The 24,846-nt window shown below is 35.2% G+C and overlaps 1 protein-coding gene across 1 annotated transcript in view; it reads left to right on the forward strand.

Moving 5' to 3' along the window:
* Positions 1-24,643, forward strand: part of AHR (aryl hydrocarbon receptor) — a 66,945-nt gene extending 42,302 nt beyond the window's left edge. Inside the window, exons 3-11 of the mRNA XM_086742448.1 lie at positions 94-209; positions 3,898-3,987; positions 5,777-5,900; positions 10,911-11,041; positions 11,908-12,110; positions 13,798-13,907; positions 15,305-15,446; positions 16,260-17,526; positions 21,498-24,643. Of these exons, the coding sequence (XP_086598574.1) occupies positions 94-209; positions 3,898-3,987; positions 5,777-5,900; positions 10,911-11,041; positions 11,908-12,110; positions 13,798-13,907; positions 15,305-15,446; positions 16,260-17,526; positions 21,498-21,653 (2,339 nt within the window). The 3' untranslated portion in view covers positions 21,654-24,643. The remainder of the gene's footprint in view (positions 1-93; positions 210-3,897; positions 3,988-5,776; positions 5,901-10,910; positions 11,042-11,907; positions 12,111-13,797; positions 13,908-15,304; positions 15,447-16,259; positions 17,527-21,497) is intronic.
* The last annotated feature ends 203 nt before the right edge of the window (positions 24,644-24,846 follow it).

A 24,846-nucleotide genomic window follows, 5' to 3' on the forward strand; every position in this document is an offset into this window, starting at 1 on the left:
ATAATTATTTCTTACACAAAATAGCATAATATCACATAAATTTCTAGTGGGCCTTTCAAAGATCACTCAACTTTTTTCTTTCTTTTTTTCTAGTTGCATTTAAATCTTCTAACTCTACGAGATCAGAAAGAAATGGTATTCAAGAAAACTGTAGAACAGCAAAACATGGAGAAGGGATGCAGATCCTGGAAGGAGAACTCTTACTGCAGGTATGTTTTGCAGTGGATATACTATACGAAGATTCTATTTAAAAGAATTGTATTGTATATGATGTACCAGATTTTCACTGATGAGACTGAAAAAGAAGTTTTCTTATTGTCAAATTCTTTCCTCATTTTCTTTAAGTTAATATTATCCAGCTCTTACACTATTCTCTGGTGATAGTAGTGACTTTGAAGAGCAGGCGTTAGATTACAGGGTCCTGTTAACTCTGAGTAATTTCTTAGAGTTGTTTTTTTCCCATTTCTTTGCGTCTATTCTTAATAAAAGTGTTAATATAAAGAAACAATCTTCATAAAGGTCAAATAGATTAGTCATCTACTGTACATTTGATGACTATCTAAAAAAACAATTTCTCTTTAAAAGACCTTGAGCTTACTGGAATATCTTGCTTTCTCAGTGGTTTGAAAGAACCTAGAGGTCATAGTGTATGTTCAGGACAAATTTTAAAATACTTCCAATAACTTTTAGCAATGTGAACTAGTGGAAAGTATTAATGAAAAATAGTGGGGTTTTTATTATATAGTCTGTTTTATAGTCTGTTTTAATGTCCTGGACTGTCAAAGCATATGAAATATAACAATATTATACTAGGTCTAGATTAAACTGAGGAAATTACTAATGTAAGTATACCAATGTTTAAACTGATTTCAGAAAATAGATTATACTGTGACCTGCAGCTCCATTTGAAATGTGTTGATAATCTGTCTTGTATACAGGTTTCATACTGTTCTATCAGAAGTGGCAAATCTTTAGGTCAGTCAGAGCCAATGGTTTGCTTAGAACAAAATTAATTTAACTGTTCAAAGGGTAGGAATGAAAACAGGTTCTAAGGATTCCCCACAAAAACTACTGTGAACTAATGCTAGTGGAAAGTTTTCTCCTAACTGACTAAAAAACTAGGACACATATGTAATTTTCTAACCTTAATAACGTATGACAAAGAAATGTTAGAGTTACTGCAGGTGAACAGCTTGCTTTTAAACAGAAATTATCTTTAAAAGTACAGTATATGGCTTATATTGAAGGCATGTGTTTGATGTGGAATTTAGTTATTTTTAGGACTTCTGAATGGAAGTTATATGAGAGAACTGCTATAACAAACTGCTTTCCAGTATGAAAATTAAATGGGTGGTTTATTTGTTACTGTAAATTCTGCCTCCCTTGGGAAGTGAGTGAACTGAAATTCTTAAATGAATTTATTTTGTAAATATTTTATGTATTAAAAAATATGAGAATTAATATGCAGATAGAATATTCTTAGGGCATGTAAGACTTGGTGAGTGATGAAAGTGGGAATTTTCTAGAAGATACTGAGCATCAGTAAGATGTAGATATTTGTAAAATCTTTCCTTCTGCCGAGCTCGGAAGCCTATTATGTCACACAGGTTTCCATAGATTATAACTCTCTATTTTTTGCAGAGGTGATATGAATATACACCATATTGTTTGTGTTTGTTTTTATTTATTAATCAGATGTTTTTTCTTGTTTTCTAACAAACAGAAAATTAGTTCTTTAATTTCCAACATAGAAAATATCTTACCAATTCAATAGAATATGGAAGTAGAGATCAAATACATAGATATGCCTTCCTTAAAATTAAGTGATATCTCCTTTAAAATTATTTAAATTATTTCAGTCTTATTTTAGATACATAATCTAGTACAGTCTATGCAAGTTTATGATACAAAGTGCAAGTCAAATGACGACCTCTAAGAAATTTTTAAAACATCTTAGTTCTCACCAGTAATGAACAGTTTTGTAATTTACTTTTTATTAGGAATATTGAGAGCATTTTTGTAGAAGCACAGATATCTCCAATGCTTCAGAATAATAAACTCACTTAGAAATTTCATTATGCCTTTCAAGATAACTATTTTAGGATTGCATTTTGCCAAAACGTCTGTTAGAACCGATCTCACATTTTTTGGTATATCCTGGATACTTGCATGTTTTAAGGAACTTCCAGTAATTTCTTGCATTAGATTTTTGGGCAAACAATTTGCATTTTACAGAATTTTTGGCTTACAGAAGAAATCTGATTTCTGCAATAACAGTCCTGTTTCAAGGTGAACTGCGTACCAGAGCCACTGTAAAATGTGGTTGAATTCCAGGAACAGGAGCTGTATGTAGCTTTGTATGAAACAGAGCAGAATAACCAATTTTAACATGTGGGCCAGAATTAGATGCTGTGCAGCTTACAGACTTTTTGTATCAACCACTTGAGGTGAAATGCCCTGCAGAATAGGTTAGCAGAGGACACAGGCACCTTCCATTGTGGCATTCTGCTCCCTTGGAATTAGTATGAACTCCATCAAAACCAAGGATTTTAAGTAACTACTCAAGATTTCTTAGGTTGGCTACACTATTTAATCTCAGATTATTTCTTTTTTTTTCTTTTTTTTTTTTTTTTTTTAGCTCATCCTATTTTCAGGTAAAGTTCACTAAACCTATACAAGGAGGTTTTATAGAGCTCACAACTGTTTGAGAATAGATTAAGAAATGCCTACGTATAATATAGGAGTGATTCACAGCATTTTAAGACCAGTTGTTTGATCAGATCTATAACATTGACTTAATTAGACTGTATTAGTAAAAGAACAAGAAATAGTAAAATCATATCTCTGTAAAATATGGAAAAGCAACTACGGTGGTTACCATAGCGTGGGGCTATGGGAGTTAACGTTTGGGGAAGCAGGATGCCTTTTCATAATAAAAATATATTATTATGTTGTTACGGTACGATATAGGATATCCCTCACTTACTTTACATTTTCCACTAGTTAAAATCATTTTGCATAGTAAAGAGGTTTAAAAAAATGTGTTTTGAGTATGCTGGCCAAATTTGACTTTGAATGCTGCTGAGGAAATTAAGTGGCACAATGTACTTAATCCAGTCCCTCGAGACAGCCTTTTGTTAAATCTTGACTGAAATCCATAGAAGTAAATCAGCACCTTTCAGATGAGCTGCCAAGTCACAAATATACTGTTGCTATCACAACAATTGCCATGAACCATATTGATTGGGAGTTCAGATAAATGCCCTCTGCGTGACTTTGAATAAGGAGCCGCTTAGTCTGCTGCTTCACGAAGGGGGAAATCTCTTCAAAAACATTGTTTACTTGCAACAGTCCGCTTGGGCAGAGGTTTTCTATTTTAAGTAAGCTATAAAGTGTTTTCTTGAACTATATAGCGGATCTTGATCACTTGATTTCCTGTCCACTTAGGCCTGTCTGCGCTATGAATAGAATGGATTTTGGGAGCGGGTTTGTGCCATGGCTCCTGTTGATGCAGCAGGGAGCTGCGTGTACCAAAGGCTTGAGCCGTGTGAACGTTGTGGACTATGGTTGATACTAGATAAACCTATAGTTGTTCATACTGCTGTCCCTCATCTACAATCAAGAGTAAATAAGAGTCATCAACAGGCTTTGGCTTCTTCCCTGAGTTTTCCAAAAGAACATTATTTTTTTTTTCATTAGATGCAGTTTTCTTCATTGTGCCACATATACTGTAGAGGGATGCAATGAAGAATCCTTCTGTTTATGCTGTTAGGTAATGATATGTTTTTGCATGCTTCACATTTTATTGGGAGACTAGAGTATAGGTAAACTTACAGCCATAATAATTATCTGGAATTTTGTAACTGAAGCTGACAGATTGGTGTGTTTCCTCCCCAGGCATTAAATGGTTTTGTATTAGTTGTTACGGCAGATGCTCTGGTTTTTTATGTCTCTTCTACTATCCAAGACTACTTGGGATTCCAACAAGTAAGTTTATTTTTTCCTTTTTTTTTTTTTTTTTTTGCAGAGGTTTTTTTCTTTAATTTCAGAAGGCATCAGTGTTCATATTTAGGGTCTGTAGTTTGTGTAATAAAAACCTCAGTTAGGTGCTTTGGGTTGGATTACTTTGAAACCATATTACTTTTCTATCAGTTTACATAGCTGAAATGGGACCTCAGGCCAAGCACAACAGGAATATAATTTCCAAAGCTGAGTTAGGCAAGATAGGAAATTTTCACACTTAATTAGTCTTTACTGGAACAACTGTTTGAAATTTGTACTGTGGTGTTACCCAGTTTATGATGCTGAATGAGACATAATTCAATGGGAAGGTAATTATTTTAATAGAAACCTTTCATACAGAATTAACTCCATATGCCTTGAGGTTTTAAGTATCAACTGAGTGTTTTTAGTATTTTTAGAATTTTAATGTTCTTCGCTTGTATGTATTTATTTACTTATTCATTTCAAAACAAGCATTTGTAATTTACTATTTATGGTGCAGAACACATATGGCTAACTTCCTGGGCTTGCAAGCCGGGTACCAAAGTAGCAAAGACTGAGACCCAGTGGGCACATGTTGCCTGCCTTAGAGAACTCCTGGGATTAGTTTATGTTAAGATGTTAGAAGCTTAGTTATAGTTATCAATTTATATTTTTGAGCACTGGATGATGATGGATTCAGTTGCTGTCTAAAAATAGGAGAAACTCTGCTTGGTCAGCAACTGATAAGAGACGGAGGAATGTTTGTGTAAAAGTAAATATTCCAAACAAAGCATTATTATTCCTGGGGTTACAGATTATTTCAGTGTTGGGGAATGAAGAAAAAAAGCTTGAAAAACAAATTGGGAATAAATTTTTTATAGTAATGCCAATAAATCAAGTGCATTATATGGAAGTGAAGTCTTAAAGTTACAAAAAATAGCATTTCTGGCAATTTATTCTGGAAAATACGATTGTTTTATAAAATTCATCAAAGCAAAATTTGAGCTAGGCTTCTGCTTTTGCCAGCTCATCTTAATTTCTTTAGATCTTTATTTTAAATATTTTCTTTTTATATAACGGTTGGGTTCTTGATCCATGCAGAAAATGGGCAATTTAACTCCTCTCAGTTGACTGAGGCTTTTCTTGAATACTTTAGGTGGGTGTCTTTCCCCTTAATTTCTCTCAACCACTGATCTTGGCTGTTGTAACTTTGCTGTTTAGATCACATTCCTAACTGCACAATTGATGGTGATATGAGAGCTTAATAATTACAAATTTTAATGCATCCTTAAGGAGTGACAAAGCTTTCAGGCAAACAAAACCAATGTTCATAGTCTATTTGGCTTAGTTTTGGAAGTTGTTTGGTTCATGGTCTTTGGCTTCTGCTGTATTCCTGTAGCACCTAGAATGGGTCAGGTCCAAGAACCAATGGCAAGTGCTTTATTTACCAGTTTGTAAAATTAAATAATTTCAACAAAACCTAGGCATAGCAATTCCAACCTTGCTTAGATAGAGGCAGATAAAGAAATACTTGACATATATTTTTTTTCCCAAGGTAATATTTTTTAATTACTGTTTCTCATGTTTGCAGTCATGAGTGTGACTGAATTCTTCTCTATGCTGCTAAAAATTGTTTCATGAAGCTTTGTTACATTTATGCAAATGTATGTTTTTATCACTGAGCAAAATGGATTTTACTATATCCATAGCAGTGTTGTCAACAAGACAACTTATATTACCATATAAATTTCCTATTTTCTTTCTTTCTCGCCTTTTTCCTTTTTGTACATAGTCTGATATTATACACCAGAGTGTATTTGAATTGATTCACACAGAAGACAGACCTGAGTTTCAACGACAGCTACATTGGGCATTAAATCCTGCCCAGTCTGCAGATTCTGGACAAAGCGTACAAGGTGAGAATGCAGCCAACTTATGTGTTTGCCTGTGTGATTAGTTGGGGGTTTTGTAATTTGTGTGTGTAAAAAAAAGAAAGTTTAGATTCTTTTACACAAACAACAGAAGGAATAACATCTTTTAAACTTATTTGAATTTTATGGATATGTTTAGCCAACAGTGGGAATTACTACTTTCATGCACGTTAAATAAGTACTGCTATTCATAGCATAGCACCATTAAAAAACTAATTTTGCTTTAAACTAGAAGACTAATTTGGAGTGTAACTGAATGTGTCATGTGTCTTACCGGTATCCTGTGGTAAATAGCAAAGCAGGTAAACTTGCGTGTTGGTTTTGCAAACAGGGCAATGAGAAGTGGACAGTTTCTTTTGGTGACATAAGAAACAAGGACGTTGGATTTTTCTGTGTTCACCCTCAGTTATATGACTCGTCTTTAATCACTGTTTGAATGAGAAAGTGATTTCTCTAAAGCAATGATCTCTCTCTTACATCTGCTATTCCTAGTCACGTGTCACAACACCAAATTTATTAGCTTAGGAAATAAGCAGACAATTGGGTATGACAACTTCTTTAAGCTCTTTGGGCTGGTAGATCCATTCCATCACTAAGGATGTGTTAGCTACAGTGTTAATGTATGGAATAGTTCATTCCTGGTCGTGGAAGAGTTTTACTCTTCCACATTTGTCACTGTTATGTGCAGGCTGCCACAAGGACCACTACTTCTCTTGGCAGTAAAAGACGAACAGGAATAAAAGATCAAATTGATGAGCCTTTAAGACCAAATAGTGTGCTTGTCAGAGCATCAGATTGTCACGTGTTGCTGACTGATGCCTAAGTGACCTGCTATACTGAGAAACACGTTGCTTACACATTGGAACAGGGATGTGTTGGTACAGATAGTTATGTGTAATATGGAAAATGTATGCCTGCCTGGTAATAATCGCCAATTTGTTGAGACAACTATAATGCTTCATTTTGCACAACAATTATTTAAAAATGTAGATAAAGCTCTATGTTACTCTAAGTTACTTGATTATAGATAACTTTTTTTTAATCCAGAATAAAGCCATATTATTTTTAATAAATCTATCATTCATAAAGCAACTTGATTAAAAATTCTCACAGTTTCCCATTTACATATTTTATAGTATGGAAATGGCATGATTTGATAGAGCAGTAAAAAAAACCTGAGTAAACATTGTTCACTTGTTTTCATCACGGCTCAATACATTTCAATTTTTCATTTAGTGGTCAACGTTGTTATATCATCCATGCATCAATCTACACAATCCAGTTGAAAACATCCTACAGAACTAGTTGATATTACAGTTGGGTACAGCAAACAGCTGCTGGCACTCAGAAACCAGGTTTTTATGTGGTGGCTTACTGTTTGCTTCAGAGTGAAATGATGTTCTGTAGTGCTTAAGCAAGTGCATATGAATATACAAAAGATTGTGTGCAAAAAGTACGATGCCAGGTTGACTTGGCATCAGATTTTACTGAATGATGGAAGCACTGAGCATGACTATGAACAATCGTTTGTTTTGTACCTTGTATTCCTAGTTTACTAGGACCTGCTAATTATTTTTGGGCCTCAAGTAGTGTAAAATATTTGGACGTTGAGGCTTTTTAAACTGAGTTTGGATTTATAACAAAGGATAATGCTATGATCATAAGGATCCTCACCATTTTTGCTAATTTACTCCATTTCATTTCAATATATTCTACTCACATTATGTAGATATTTATAGACATGTTATAATTGTGCTCAGACTTAAGCACAGATTCCAGCCTGTATCTGGGAACTAATTCTGCTTCAGTCAGCCTGGACTGACTGCTTCTCACCCAGTACTCTGGTGTGCCCCTAGACCCGTGGTCGCCTCAGTTTGTTCACTGTGCTTCCCAGACACTCCTCCCACCCCTGTCATGTTCCCGGAGAGGTCTGCAAAATTCTGATTTTTCAGTCCCAAATATCTATTTTGCAGCCTCAAGTTTGGATTATTTTTTAAAGTTTTCTTACTACGTAACCACATATAATCTTGAGCTCAAAGAGAAAGAAAAGAACTTAATACACAGCATGTTCTGCACATCGCTCCATGATGATGATGAGCTCCAATGTGAACCTCATGAAGGGATATGGATTCTACCCTCTATAGTGTTAACTGGTCATTTTGCACCAGGGATTGCAGATGCTCTGTAAGAGTCTTTGCCTTCTTACAGTGAGTCACTTTTCCAAGATCCTGGCACTAAAACTTCTCTGTCTCCTGTTTGCCTGGGAAAGTGCAGTAGTGTTCCTTTCACACGTGTAGGAAGCTTGGGCTTCAAGCCCATTCTCTTGTTTTGAGTTCTGTTCCCCTCCTCTCGCAAGCTGCAGACTATGTTACTACTTCTACCAAAGCCTTGTTCACTCTTGGGTACTGGCTCGTTTTACTAGGGAAGTTGACAGGCACTTGAGAACCCAGATAAAATAACTGCGTTCAAATTCCAGCTCTGTATTTACCAAAAGAGTAACACTGAGTGGCTCCAGTGGCAGAAATGCTGAAGGGCATGCCTACCAGGGCCAAGGATGCCAGCAGAAAGCCTTGCTGCACTGCTTATTGGATACTAGAGCTACACTCGGTAGGCATTCCTCAGCCAGAAGATGTATCTGAGTTGGAGGACTTAATCAGAGCCCTTCAAGGAGCCTGCTGCTACTGATTAAAGTCTTTCGCTACATCCCCTCCAAGACATTGCCCATAGTCTCATTAATCTCCATGAAAGAATAAGCTGGACAAACACACACGGGGCCTTTAAGGGACTCAAAACTACTCAGTGCTCTCAGTATGCTCCTGCCTGGCCAGCAGCTCTTCCAGTCAGATCTTCTTCTATCAGTAGCCAATTGTTGATACCAATTTTCTTTCGGCCTCACTAGCTGACCACTTTCTCAGTAGTAGCTGGTCTTACAGGAATAAGGTTGTGGCAATAGAAAAGGAACACAAATATTGGGATCACTTGGCAGGGGGGAGTATTTTAGTGGCTTCTTTGGTGCTGATACTTGTGAAATGCAAATGTTGATATATGCAGTGTATTAACTGTTTTGAGGAGACCTCAGGTAATGTATATGCAGGGATTCTCGAGGATGTCAGAGTTGGCATTTTTGAAAGATGAGTTGGGATTTGCAAGCTGTTTCTTTGCCCTTTCTTCATAATCATTGGTTCTTCAGAGAGTGTCTAACCTGTTTCAGCACCTCTTAGAGAAGCACTGCCTCAGAAGTGTTGAAAATTCTCACCAGCAACTAGGCAATTAAAAAAAAAATCTGCAGCAGTAGGAAGTAAGGAAGTAAGTTTGCTTTTGTTTGTTGAGAACCATCCATATGACAGCTGTGGGAATTTGTTATTTTCTAATATAAAATTTAGGTGGTAACTGTCCTGGACTACAGATATCTGAGTTTCTGTACCTCTGGGATCAGCTCATAGTGGTGGCCAATACACAGTTCTGCAAATGGCTGTCATTTCAAATTATCTCTTTTCATACACAGTATCAGCTAGAACCCTTTTTCTTTTCTCCATACCTTACTGTTTGTTCAGCAAAAATTGACATTAGCATTTCTTTTAAGGAAAAAAAAAAGGATATATCTTGATTTTATCTGAAAAGCTGGATAACTCGGTGGTCTTGTTGGATTTATATGGCCTTAGGTTGCAAGGCCTCTTGGTGAGCCATCAGTATTCTCATTTCACTCCAGTTCAGTCCCTTGAATTAACAGATGAAACTGAACTGGCTTTTGGTCATGGTTTGTTTTCCTTGAGGTTTGGTTCACCATTATATAAACCATCTAGCCTACCTGTAAGTTTTTCCACCTGTCTGAGAGACAGAATTATGATCCAGAGAATATAATGTGGTGTGTCGTTAAGTGACATGCTCTCACTGACTTCATCACCAAGTCTGGAAGGTCCATATGGGTTCTTTCTTTAAATCTGTGTCCTTCTTTTGTCCATACATGGCAATCAGTTCCCTTGGAGTATATAGACTATTTTTTAAAATTACAGAGTATTTAGCACTCTAAAATAGCATTTTACATTGGGTTTTTTTCTTAATTTTCTGTGTGTATGAATTCCTAGGGAATGACCAATTTGTGGTTTTTATACATATTATGAACAAGATCACTTTTCTATATTTGATGTGAATAGACAAGCTCTGGTATCTCTGTATATGTAGCCTCATGCAGAACATATGCATCCTCTCAGAGGTTTATTGATTTACCTTCTGTTTTTACTTTATGTTCCAAATGTTTAAATCTATTTTCTAAATGCCACTTAGCAGCAAATGCTTGTCCTGAAGTGGCAGAAGATTATCATGTTGTTATCCTAGTTGTTAATCATGGTTTTGAGTCTTTTTTTTTTTTTTTTTTTCTTTAGTTGCTCCATGTTACTTCTGGAGAGGTAACTGGTGTTTTCTTGATCAGCACAGCACACAGATATATTCAGTATTGAGTAGCTCTTTTGTGCATCTGTTGCTCGCATTGATTTATCATGGTGGTTCTCTAAAGATAGTTCTTTATTGCTACAGGCAGCTGTTACCTGGCTGTCTGGAAAGCAACAGTTTCACAGTTTGAAACCACCTACAGAGCTTTTGAATACTCGAGATTTCCTGTGCCTTGGTGCCTACCTCACTTTTGCAGATCTTGCCATTGCTAAAATGTGGGTGTGCGCTCTGCTGAGAGCTCTGCTCTCTGCAGCTGGTTCAGAATTTAGGTTATTGACAAACATAATGAATGAATTTAAAATAAATAAATAAATTGCATGCAGTTTTCAAATACCATAGCCTGTAAGGCAAAAATCCCATCAGAAGAACTGATATTTAACCTCACGTTGTAATTAGTTTTGATTCTGAGGATGTTTCCAGTTTACATTGTTCTTGCTCAGGTCATGACCTAACGCTTTGTTTATGAGACGGAAGGTGATTTGTTATAGATAGCCTTCACTAGGTGTTCTTCTAAAAATAATCCTTAAAAATAATCTTTTCCGGTAGGAGATAATGGCTTTTCACAGCCAGCAACCTATTATAACCCAGACCAGCTTCCTCCAGAGAATTCTTCCTTTATGGAAAGGAATTTCATCTGCAGGTTACGATGCCTCCTGGATAATTCATCTGGATTCCTGGTGAGTGTGGAGTTCTGTAAAAATTTCCACAAATGCTTGCACGTTGGAAATCTGCATTATCCCTACAATATGTACAGCAACTTTATTTGTTAAGTCTGCGTAAATGTCTGAGCTACTTGAACCAGTATGTTTCAGTTAGTGACACTGAATGACAAGTAAAAGTTGTTTTGTTGGGTTCCCCTTCAACACATTGTTGCAACCAAGTGTAAGTTCTCTCTGTGAAATACGAATAAGCCTCTACTTTTCTAAAGTACTGTGTGATTTGTGGATAAAAAAGCATTACAAAGATTATTTTCTGTTGGGTACCTTGAGATGCGGTAAGTTATAACTAACAGAACTATGGTTTTATCTTACTTGGGAGAGTCCATGCTTGCTCTTTTTAACACATTTTATGTTTGTCAATACTGTAGATTTAAAAAAAAAATAATATGGATTTATCACCCTCTAAATGACTTCTTACAAATAGAATTGTTTATAAAAGATTTTACAGTTGTACACATTTACATACTTTATACTAATTACTGACAGAAATGCAAGAGAAATCATGTTATGTTACTTGTGTGTATGTCTAATGCCATGTTCATTGGAATACTAGAAGATCCAGTTGGAATTTGCTATTGTACGTTGGATTTTTTGACAGAACAACCTTCCAATTGGTTTTTTTTCTAGTGAGTATATTGGTAGATCTCTACATAACATGCTCAGGGGTACAACAGTATTTTGTACTTGTTAGTTAACTTTCATGTATGCCATGCTACAAAGCTTGAATCTGATGGGTCTTAAAAAAAATTAAAAATATTTTACAGAAATATTTGACTCTTAAATATCTCCAACATAAAACAGTTACTTTTTTTCCTCATCCTAAGGCTATGAATTTTCAAGGACGATTAAAGTTTCTCCATGGACAAAACAAGAAAGGGAAGGATGGGGCTACTTTGTCTCCTCAGCTAGCTCTGTTTGCAGTAGCAACTCCACTGCAGCCACCATCTATCCTTGAGATACGAACCAAAAACTTCATCTTCAGAACTAAACACAAACTGGATTTCACGCCCACTGGCTGTGATGCAAAGTAGGTGTAAATACTTCTGCATAATACTCTGCTCATTTGATGAGATGTATTTTAAGTATGTCTTTGAAATATAAAGCTGGTTAGTGTTTCAGTCCATACTGATGATTGTTTAGGAACTATTAGGATTTTTCTCTTCAGCCCTGTTAGTAATTAAAGAGAAATGAGATTGTTATAGTGTACTTCCCTGAGAGGGCATATTGCTTTCTGACTCAGTCCTTAAAAAAACAAACAAGAAAAGACACCAAACCCCTCAAAAACAACAACAACAACAACAAAAAAAACAACACAAAAAAAAACCAAAAGAAAGAATACTAATGAATACTAATGAATTAGGGAAGAAGAAATGTTTAATATTTAAATCTGTTTGGAATTTGGTTTTAGAACTGATAAAGCAAGTTTCATTTTATTCTACATGCTTATTTTCTCCTTCACTTCAAACAAATGTAAAACATAATGGAAATGTTATTTACTTCAAAATAAACAAATTAAGTCCTTTTTTATAGTATGACTTTTACCCATTTCCAAATGATTCTTTTTCCTATATAAAAGACTGGAAACATTATTGCATTACTAAATCAACATAATGTAACTATGCATCAACATGGCAAGAAGCCTATTAAGATTCTTCTTTATTAAAAGAAAAGCCTCTGCCCTTCTTCTTTCCTTCTCCCCTCCCTCCTATTTTAACTGATAATGCTTTCAGCTTTCAGACTAATTTTCAGTGGAATTTCTCAGATGGATTTCCATGCCTACTTACAGAAAAATGTAGATTCAAATTGCTTAGTATTCTGTTCACTGATAAACCAAAATGTTTTTCTTGCGTTCTGTGAGCTAATAGAAGTAAAAGTTAACAAATTGTTAACACAGGATTTTATTTCCTATTTGATTTTTTTTTAAATTGTGTTTCACTTGAAACCTTCCGTTTTTGTCATATTTTACTTTTGCATATATTGTTCCCCATCCCTACTTTTTCCTTTTTTTCCCTATCTTTGGATCTCAATTTCTTTGTTCCAAATCCTGTTTCAGTCTCTTTTTAACTATTTTATCATGTATCTCATAGCACTCACACAAATGCTATTAAGTTCTTCATCTACCTGGCCTATAGTAAAGTACTCTGATTTTAGCTACCAGGGTCAAACATTACTCTCTTGCCAGTACTCCTCTGAGGCGTTTCTTAGAAAGCTTGAATGCAAACGCAGGCATCCCAGACTGCTGAATAGCAAAAGGAATATGGTTCTGAGATACGCCCTATTATGAATTTTAAGGGATTAAAAATACTTATTTAGGTAAGAAGTTTTAGATAACTAAAATTAAGCTCCTACTTAATTCTAGATGCAAGCACCTATAGGTAAATGTCTTTCATTGCTGCCTGCTATAAGTGAGTATGTTCAAAAGTATGGAATTAGGAATCCAGCTGAACTATAGACTCTTTATTTTTTTTTTTAATGATCTAATAATTTTGTGAACCCATTCCTAGTCACTGAAGGCAATGTGGGGAACTAGTAAAAATTTTATGGTTTGCTAACTGTATTTTTTATTAGAAATGTCATGCTTCTGCAATTGATATTGCAGCAAAATGTAGTTAGCATTTACGTCTGAAATGTTCTAGCCATAATTAACTTGCTTGGCATTCATTCTGTGGGTTGTTTCATTAGCAGTGCTGCAATTTTTTGTTTTTACCTTTCAGAGGAAAGATTGTCCTGGGATATACTGAAGCAGAGCTATGTATGCGAGGAACAGGATACCAGTTTATTCATGCAGCTGATATGCTTTATTGTGCTGAAAATCATGTCCGAAGTAAGCTTCATCCCCTAAGAAAGGCTGAAAAATCAAAGCATGGATTATATTCATACTGAAGAAATGCTATGAAGTACTTTTTTTTTTTTTTTTAAGTTATCGTTAACAAAAAGAACACTGTTCATTTCATGTGATCTTTCCCTCCATATGAAGACTTGTACTGGATGAAGAAATATTTAATATTCCTATCTAGACCCTTTTAAGTTATATATTCCAGTTTCTGATGCATCTTGTTTTTCTCACTTCCTTCTTTGTGCAACCCAACTTCTGTTATTTCAACAACTTCCTTTGGACAAAGGGACTATTTCAAAGATAGCTTTTCTGTTAGAAAGTTAAATAGAGCATTTTCTTTTGATAGCAGCGTAAAAATTTTAACAGAAATTAATCACTGATTTAGTATACTAGTAGCCTGTACATTTCTCATTTTGATTCCTGACAGCTTGGCTTGGTTTAAGTGCCAACTTAAGGAGATAAGTGTGGTATTTCAAGCTAAGGAAATAAGTGTCAGCTATCTGACATGTAACTATTTAGTGGACTTTCTTTACTTTTCTCTAAGTCCCCTTTTGATTGTCCCCTTATGTACAATTAAATAACACACCTCAGCAGGTTAGTTCTCATCCTATATTAAACAATTTTCTGTTTCAGTTATCGCTCTGTCACTGTTGCCTATCAGTGTTTTTGTTTCTTTGGTAAGGAATAAGAAAAAAAAAATATTTCCAGAATAGAATGGGATGAAACTTAGGTTTGAAATTTTGGTTTGACGCTTTACCTTAGAACTGATTTTGCTCCATTTTTGATGCCAAGATAAAAAAAAAAATAAATACTTTAGCAAAGATTATTTTTTATTAGAATTCTTAAACTTTCCAAATTTTTTAATTTAATTTTTCTGTCTAGAAATGCAGTGTACAATGAAAATGCAGTGCGCTTATCAAGCGTCACTATGAAGTAATAGTGGAAGTGAAATATAATGGATTTTGAAGTACCTCTGCATTAACCAGTCAACACATGAAAGTATTCGATTCAGAGCTAATGTGTTTTTTATTTCTTAAGCAATAGTCACTTTTCAGATGTAAAAGAGTCTTAGGCTTTTGTCATTTACGTGTTCTATTATTAATTAATTTCTGTTATTGCAGACATAATGGATGAAGCTCCATAGAGGATGTTGCCAATCTGTAGTGGATATCTTAGTTGCCTGCAGTTTTGGCGAATAAATTAAAGTAGACATCTTAAAGATCATCCTCTTTCACTAGGAAAACATTAGTGCTACACAGAAATGGGTGACTGAGGACATGAGTATTGTAAAATTGCTCTACAAATGAGATTACTTTCATGACATGCCAGATTTTCCTATTTTTGTTCACTGGACAGTAAATGGTATGCTTATTTTTTAACTCTAGTGATGAAGACAGGCGAGAGTGGAATGACTGTATTTAGGCTTCTAACCAAAGAAAATCGATGGGCCTGGGTACAGGCAAATGCACGTCTTGTCTATAAAAATGGAAGACCAGATTACATCATTGCCACACAAAGACCTCTCACGTAAGTTGTCATCACATAAAGCAGAATACTTCAAAAACAGAAAACTTTTCAACTTGTTTATATTTAGAAAGGAATTCTTTGTTTTTAAACAAACTCCCTTTAAATCCTGAACTCTAAAAAGAAAACCTCGTTTAATTTGCTAACAGACATTGAAAATAATTCTGATATTTCAATAGTTCTGTGGCATAGTCCTTTATATGCAAAACTTCAGACATTTTTATTTCATATAAAGAATAAGAGCAGCAGTACAAGCACCAAGTTATTCCATCCAACCTATTTTTAATCTATCATTGCCGTTATAAAAAATTAAGAAATCCAACTGCAATTGTGTAGAAGAAACAACAGATAACATAAAAAAATTAAATGCTTTATGATGCTGAACTGAATTCTATATAATATCGAATTCAGCATTATTATACAGGTTAAATAATTTTTTCTAAGGAGTCTGTAAAATGGAGAAAAAGAGGTAATTCATTATTGGGATATTCATTTACTTACTGTGCCAAGAAAGACATAATGCATGGAACAAAGTCCACTTATTTTCATTTCAGCTCCTAATGCACAGAAAATGGTGTATGCTATCTCGAATTAATTACAAATGTAATATGTAAAGGTGGTATTACAGTCATAAGCTCCTTATTTCATAATCTGCCTCTTGGTTTAACTCAGACAAGTTGAGCTGGAATAGCTAGGAATTTGAAAAATGCCTACAAATAGAATAGTTCTTTTTTTTTTTTTTTAATATTAATTCCAGGGGCCAAAGAGATTACAGTAACTGTTTAAATCAGTACTGTGTATCTGATTTATTTTCAGAGAGGAAGAAGGGGCAGAACACCTACGGAAGCGTAACATGAAGTTGCCCTTTATGTTTGCGACTGGTGAGGCTGTGTTATATGAGGTATCTTTTCCTATGTCAAGCCTTATGGATCCCTCTCAGCCGAAGAATAAAAGCATGACGGGAAAAGGAGCCAAAGCGATGCTACACAATGATTCCGTGGATCCAAACTCCCTCCTAGGTGCCATGTTAAGGCAAGATGAGTCTGTGTATCTCTGTCCTCCAGCATCACATAAACTTTCCTTTGAGCGGAATTTCTTTGCAGACAGCAGGGATGAACTGGGTGGTGGTGTTAGCAGCGGCTGGACGGATAACCTCCTACCTGCTGGAAATCACAATGTTCTCAAACAGGAGCTAATGGAGTGTTCCCAGGACAGTACTGTTCCACTTCCTGAGGACAGCGCAGCACTCTTTCAAGATAACAAAACCAGCGATTTGTACAGCATCATGAAAAATCTGGGTATTGACTTTGAAGATCTAAAGTGTATTCAGCAGGATGAGGAGTTTTTTAAAACTGAATTATCTGGTGTGGATGATATTGGAGACATTGACATAACTGATGAAATCCTGACTTATATTCAGGATTCCTTAAATAAGTCTGACTTCTTATATGCAGGCTGTAACCCACAGCAGCCCTTGGTCCAGAATGAAGGTTGCTTGGTACAGCAAGAGTTAGATCCACATCAACTTCATCAGCACCAGAAACAGCTCATGGAGCAGCAACAGCAGCAGCAACAGCAGCTCTGTCAAAAGATGAAACATATGCAAGTTAATGGGATGTTCGCAAATTGGAGCTCTGGCACCAGCATGCCTTTTAGCTGCTCACAGCAGCAGCCCCAGCAATATGTGTTCCCTGGCATGCATGCCACTGCATCTGAGTTCTCTTACAAATCAGAAGTAAACACTTCCCCTTATGCGTGTAGGCAAGAGTTTATTTCTTACAAGGAACCCACAGCAATGATGCCACAGCTTTCTAATTTTGATCAAATGGATTTTCCCGTAGCAGGTTTTGACAGATCGACTTACTCTGCTTCTTCCAACCTGGAGGATTTTCTCAGTTGTTTGCAGCAGGTCCCTGAGAATCATGAGTGTGGAATAAACTCGGAGTCGGTTTTGCGAACTCCTCAAACGTGCTATGCAGGCGCTGTATCTATGTACCAGTGCACGCAAGAGGCACAGCCCAGCTGCATGGATCAAATGCAAAATGATCCTATGATGGCAAGTCAACAAACATTGTTGAACAAGGTAAGGTAAACAGCATTGTTACATTGCTTGCATTTTGAATCATGTTTTTATTGTTTTGGATGGCTACAGGTGTGCAGAGTTTGTCATAATTGAATCACTGAGTTTGAAACTGATAGGTGAGCAGTGTGTTAATGTCCTTGCTTTATTTCTTCATTAGATGGAAAAGAGTTGCATTTGGTCAGGTTTTTGTGTAAATATATTCACATCCTGGTAGCTCTCTTTACAGTATTAAAGCAAGAGTGAGAGAACTAGTCTGTTGTACCTACCAGTAATTTTCCCAGTAGGAGCAAAGGAAAAGCAGATTGTTCAAAAGCTTAGAATTTGACTATATACCTTTTTTAGAGGAGTGGAATGTTGTCAGTAATATTGTCTGGCACATTAATTTTCATGAAATATGTTGTAGGATCTAGAAAAATATCTTGTTTTTAAAATATTAGTGTTCTCTAGCTACTCAGACTCTTCGATGATTGTAGGATTGCAAAAAGTATCAGATTATAATATCACATAAAAAGCATAAAATATTATGAACTGTTGCATTTCTACAACTAATGATACTGCAAAAATATTTTTATATATTGCCATAAGTGAAAGTCAGCTTGTTCCTCAAGCTGCTGTCTAAATTGTCTGCTGAAGACAAAACAGCATGAAAAAGTTTTATTCACAGTAGCTAAGTTGGACCTTTTTCACCTTGTGCTATAAAAGCTATAGAAGAGAGGAGCCTGCCTGTAGCACAGACTACAGTTTTAAGCACAGTTCTTCATAGGTAAAATTAACTTAGAGATAAAAAAAATTAAATTACTAAGGGAGTTCCTTATTCTGTTGTTGAAGTACCATTGTACCACTTATTTCTGTTAATGCTGCTCAAGTATAGAGCCACAATTCTTTTTTTTTTACCTTAATGAGTTACTGTTCTACAGTACTGATCCAACAAATGCTTATGCACATGCATAAGCATTTACAGAATTAAAGTATTAATTGACATTTAGCATACACAAGACAGAGGTGAGGAATGTGAGTAGAACTTACCCAGTTTTTCAGTATGCTTAAGTACAAAACATATCCTTTTCAAAACTTTTTCACTAGTGGAAAAAAGATAATAGCAGAATTACAGAAATTTAGCTAAAATACAGGACAGTTCAGCAACGTGAATAATTTCTGCCTGAGTGCCTAAGGGCTGAAATCACATGAAGTGACTTTGTCAAACTGCAGTGTGCAAGCTTGCACGGTGCTTGGCTGATGTTGGCTAGCTGTGGTCGGTATTATTAGTCCTGGTAGTGCTTGATAATAGCATTGCAAAGGAGGTCCAGGGTCATCCAAGTTCATCCCTATGACAGTACAGAATTGTTCTTTTCACAAAAAACGTACTGGTGTGGTGCATGACTTCTGAAAGCCAGTACAAAAGCAATTCCATTTCTTTCTATTTAACGTTTCATGTCAAATACATTTATTTTGTAGATTATTTTGTTGTTGCGCTACCTTACCCATTTTTTGTCATGCCTCCTTTTTGTGATTTTCTTGCTTACTTTTACTTCTTATGTGTCTGTAAAAAGTTCAATGACTAATGACTGAGACGGCATCTCTGAAAGCAATAAATGAATGCATCCATTACTTCGTCTTTACTAGAATGCTGTGCTGCAATAATGTTGTGTTTAGCTTGTTTGTTGTGAAAGAGGAACAAAGGCCACTTTGTGAAAAATTGTCCTTCCTTAAGTTGTTCAGAGGCAAATTCAGCTCCTCTTGCTATGTTACACCCATGCTGTGTGGATCTGGAGAGCATTGCATAAGCAGAGCCCGGTGCAGAACTGATATACCCTTGTGTGGGTTAGCTCCTCTTTACCACTGAAGAGAACTGCTGAACATTTGTCCAAATGAGCCTGAAAGAGGAGCATGCTTCTTGATGAGATAAGGAAGGATTATTCTCCCTAACCTTTTTGTAAAAGAGTGATCGTAGATAGCTGATTGCTATCTCCAGGTCCTTGTGGGTCCAAGACTTACGTATGCCACCTGGGTGCAGTGGAGGGTGGGAAGACATTTCTTGTTCCTAAACCAAATAGCATTTACTTTGGCAGCACAAAGTGCTATACACTGTCCACGTGAAAAAAAACCTGACATCTCCTTATCAGACTGTCCTCAGTTTTAACCCCTAGTCACATCTGCCAATTAACATTTTAATAGATTAAGGGCAAAGTAAGGCTCTATGTAAACCAAAGTTATCTTGAGTTATCTTGTTTTAATGTAGAAACATTTTTTTACCTAGAAATGTCACAGCTCCAGGAAAAGATAACCCTGTATTTATGTACGATTATATTACAGAGATTGTATTTAGTCTTGTATCGGAGGAGTTAAGAACTTTAAAATATGTGAACCCATGGGAGCTAGTAAGTTAGAAGCATAGCTACTGCGCTTGAAGGAATCTTGTATGATATCACCTGTGCCAAAGCCATGATGACATATAATATACATTTCTTTATTGTAAGTGGGGAGAATGTATCACTGCTTATGCTAATTAATTTAAGATTTTATTTTATTGCTAATTGGTAACTTCAGTAAGTATATGACTAAGCAGATAGGATACTACTGTCTGAGCCTACGTTCACATGGCCAAACCAAAGCAAGGCAGTCTTTGTGGCTGGATTTAGTACATTGACATTCCTATCAGTGGCTGGAGTCTGGAGAGGGGACAGATGATTGCTATCCTTTCCTCAGCCTTCTAATTCCCATCAATTTCCATGTGAAAGACTAGGGGATTAGAAAACCAGAAGGATCTGTTGCGGTCATCTGCCTTGACCTTCTGCCTAATTTGTAATTGTGGTAGGATCATAGCCAATGTACTCTAAAAACACTGTCAGTGGTGGAGAAGGGCAGAAAGGCCTTAGATAATTTGATTGCTTGTTTAAGGTCGGTATTCCCTTATTAAACAGGAGAAACCCTGCTACTTACTAGATTCTGTGTTGAGAACTTTCTTAGAAATTTTAATGAGTGTGCTCATCTTGTTAATGAAGAATATTCAGAAATAATCGGCTTCTGTCAGAAATAGTCCTAGCTTCTGTTATTGTAGCTGTCTGTAAAAGTATGGCAACTTTGATTAAAAACACGATTCGTATGGCTATAGTCTTGTTAAAAACTTAGAACAACTGTGCACAGTGAGTCAAATTTCAGTGTTTGTGTAGAAGGAAAGAAGTTTCCAAAAACCAGCGTATTTTCATAGGTGAATGAATGTATAATATATGTTTTAAACACAAACCGTGAATGAATGAGTACTTACGGTATAAGCTGCTCCTGAAGAGATGATGGAAATGTTTAAAATATTTTGTTTTATTTTCTTTGCATGACTGAATGAAGTATTTTGAAGATAAAGTGACTTTTCCATAGCATGACAGGAAGCATTACATCAGATGATTAAAATAATTCTATGAACAATTATATCAAGGCTGATGAAAACTATTCATTGCTCTTACTTGGCGTTGTCAATATGAAGACTGTTTGACAAAAAAGCCCACCCGACGACAGCCCAGCCTGTGGATTGAATGCAGTGCACTTCAGTTTAGGAATAGGACTGCATGTGCATTCCTGGAAGAGCTGTGAAGTCTGGATCTCATTCCAGACATGCAAATATGTAAATAGGTTGCTTTTAAAGTGTAACAGCTGGATGTGGAAATTAGGAGTGTTCAATCAGACTGTACTTTCTACAAATGGAAACTGTATTATGCTTTAGATAATAGCGATGTTTCTCTACTTAGCTAGAAGTAGGACTCCCACTGACTTCAACATGGGTGTTTGACTCATGATTCAGACTCTATTTCAATGCAAATTAACTTCTCATTTTTCATCATTTAAAAAAAAAGTTTTAAAGCTCTTCATTGTATTTTAAGATTATTTCATCTAATCTTTGTCTTTAGGAGAATTTTTAAAAACTTAGAGATAAATTACTTTCCCATACTAACCATTTATTTTTTTTTTTTTCCTGCCAGTTCCAAAATGGTTTCAATGGAGGAAATGTAAGTGAAGTATATCCCTCTCAGTTAGATGTGATCAGTAATGCACAGACTGCCACACATCTTCAGCCTCTTCATCATCCGACAGAACCCAGATCCTTCTCAGATTTGGCATCTAGTGGATTTATGTGATTCAGATCTAGAGCTCCATCTGTGATTTTGTCTGGGCGTCAGGCTGCTCTGAGGAAAAGCTCGATAACTCTGTCTTTGAGCATTGGACTTGAATAGCTAAATTGCATTTTGAGAATATGAGGTTGGTTGCACTATATACTGGTGGATATGTAATCCAAGACCTGGCTTTTCAGAGTGACAGGTGAAATTAAAACTTCTGACTACAAGTACGCATGCGTGTTTTTCCATCAGACTGACTGTGTAATTGCAGTATGGATTACATATGTACTACAGACTATGTCATTATATACAACATAAGATAAGGCAAATGGTTTTGTTTTTTAGAAAAATAATTGGGCACTTTACAAATAGCATTGATGGCACAAGGAAGGTGATTTCACACATGGATTATTTCCAGACTTTATTTTTTAAAAACTGTTAAAAAGCTCTGAATTCATGAGAATCAAAAGCACTTAATTTTAATGCATACTAAGCTCTTTAATCACTTATTTTATATTTAAATCCTTTTGTTTTAAATCTCCATTTCTAGCACTTTAATAGAAGGCTTAATACAAGGATATGATATGCAACTTCAGGTTTTCTATGAAACAGACCCCTTGCATTGCTCCTTTTCTTGTCGACCTTAAGTGCCTCACAGTTTAGCTACCTTGTTTCTGATGGAAGCTTATTTTAGCAAAACTCACTGTAAATGTCATCCGTATTATGTGAATTTTAGCTAACATCTACAGTGCTACTGGCTGTATCTTTTTTTTTCCCCCCTAAAGATAATTTGTTTAGAAAATTACTTAATTCTTTATCTGTGGATTTGTTACACTATTATCAGGAGTTTATTAATATTCTGAATTTAGTTCAGCTAAAGAGTTTTGGTTTATTTTATACTGCTTTTCTGCTTTCTTCAGGTAATACAGGGTATATTAAAAAAGTAGATTTTGCTGAGGGGGAGGAGCAGATCCTCAGGATTAGTTTTAGATTATTAATGCTGAAAAACATGTGCCTTATCTTGTGTTAAAATGCTCATAATGTTCTTTATAAATAATACAAGGCTGCTCTATGCAAATACTTTCATTAAAATGGATACTGAAAAGGATTGCATTTTAAATAAGGGGGAAAGGAGTCTCAATAACGATTGGTATTGGTGTTTACTTTAACTGTAGTTTTCAATGTTCATAGTAGGGAAAGGGTCTCTTTTGGTTTAAACTTTTTCCCTAGCAAATTGCACTGGAAAGTACAGAGAGGTTATTCTTTTTATGTACGTTGATCCATTTGAAAAGCTTTGTGCAAGATATGAAATTGGGAAAAGAAAAAAGTAATTAGAGAAATTGTCCTTTTAAAATAGGTTTTGTTTTCAGGAAAAAAAAATCTCCACATCCACTAAACATTCTGGGGTTTTGTTTTGTTTTTATCTGAGAGGATTTTTAGAATTGCAGACACCAATGTTTGGTGCAGAATAATAATCTACGTGAAAAATACAGAAACATGTATATGTTTAAAATATTTCATATTCCTGTGTGTTGTATAGTTCATATATAATAAAATGTCTTTGTAAAATACTTTAAACTGGTTAATTTTAAAGTGTTACATCATTATATGTTAAGAACAATTTTATTACATTTGTTATATATAATATAAAATGGCAATTTAGCCAGTTTATTTAAAACAGGCAAAAGTAAATTGGCTCTCTCCAGACAGTTGTTAATATTGTTTAATATTAAAGGACAATCACTTAAAATAGGAATCCTTTTGTAGCTGAAACATGCTTTCTTTGAAGAAGAGCATGTTTTCTTCTACTCTATGTGATGTGATATGCTAGGCCAAATTTATAATTCAGTTACAACTTTTCGGATGTGTAACTTCAGCAGTTCTTTTATGTGAAATTACCATATATAAAAGGGACATTAAGGAAGCAATTAGTATTCAGGAAAAGCCCATAAAGGCATTGTGGGTTGTGTTACAAGGTTGCTTTTTTTTTTTTTTTATAATTATTTTTAAACGTTTCAGATTGTGTTTTCAGCACAAGACTTCAGGAATAGATTTAATTAATATTATTTGAGTTAACTTGTGAGTCTGTCATTTTTTTATTGAACGTCTTGTTTCAAGCCAACATCTGAAACGTCTTCCATATCAATCTAGTGTATCATGTTTGCATTTGAACTTGAAAATTAGAAAAATGCTGTTAAAACTGGAAGATTCAAAGGGATAATGTATGTTTTACATCTTACAGACCAGTATATATCCTGTTTATGAATTTAGTTAAACCAAATATATGTTGTCCTATCACTAAGTGCCAAGGATGCAGTACTACAACTGTGCTGCCTTACTTACTGTAAACAAATGAGTTGTTTATATGCATATCAGTGTATTTTGTGCATTATCTTATGCGTACAACATTGACTGTATTAGTGCACTCTTGATCTGCACCAAACCATACCTACAGTGCACAGATGTTTCTAAATTGGATCTCTATTAGCCCTTCAGGTCTATTATAAGTAAGGTTATAACCCAGTGTTAGTCAGTATTACTGTCCATTTTTGTACAAGTTTTCCTAGCTTGTTTTTCTTTCCAGTTCTTATTTCTCCTTTGCTATGCCTGCACATACCATGCGATACACCTCCTGTGTTAAGGTATGGTTTTGTAGCGCTCCTGCTCATCTCCAGTAAAGTTTGTGAGACATAATATATGGTAATAAAATAATCACTTGAATGTAGCTGAAATGTATGTTCTTTTACTGCAAAAATGTTTGATTTCAGCAGTATACAAAAAGATATGTTATCATACAGTTGCTAATACCTTCTGAGAGCTCGTCATCTAGTGGTTTACGAAACTATTGTTATTTACGTCACTGTGGGCTTTGCACTTCTCTGAATATTAGATGCAAATACAATGTATATAATTTAGAGTGGTGAACAAATGTGTATTTGTCCATGGAATTAGTATTTTATACTTGCATGAAAATGAATTTATAAATAAACTTTGTAAATAGTAAGCCACAATTAACAGTTGGAAGGCTTCTATATTCATTGCTTAGTGACAGTACATTCACAGTTGAACAGTTCTGAGGCAGAAATAGATTTCTGCATAGATGCTGCTAGAAATAAAAAGCATTTTCTATTTTCTGATTTGTAGCTGGCCATTGGTAACCTATTTACTGTTTATTCCTATTTCATATATAGTAATTTTTAAGTTAAGAAAACAA

Source organism: Chlamydotis macqueenii, chromosome 2, assembly GCF_036417535.1.
Source record: "Chlamydotis macqueenii isolate bChlMac1 chromosome 2, bChlMac1.mat, whole genome shotgun sequence".
In the NCBI taxonomy this organism is placed as follows: domain Eukaryota; kingdom Metazoa; phylum Chordata; class Aves; order Otidiformes; family Otididae; genus Chlamydotis; species Chlamydotis macqueenii.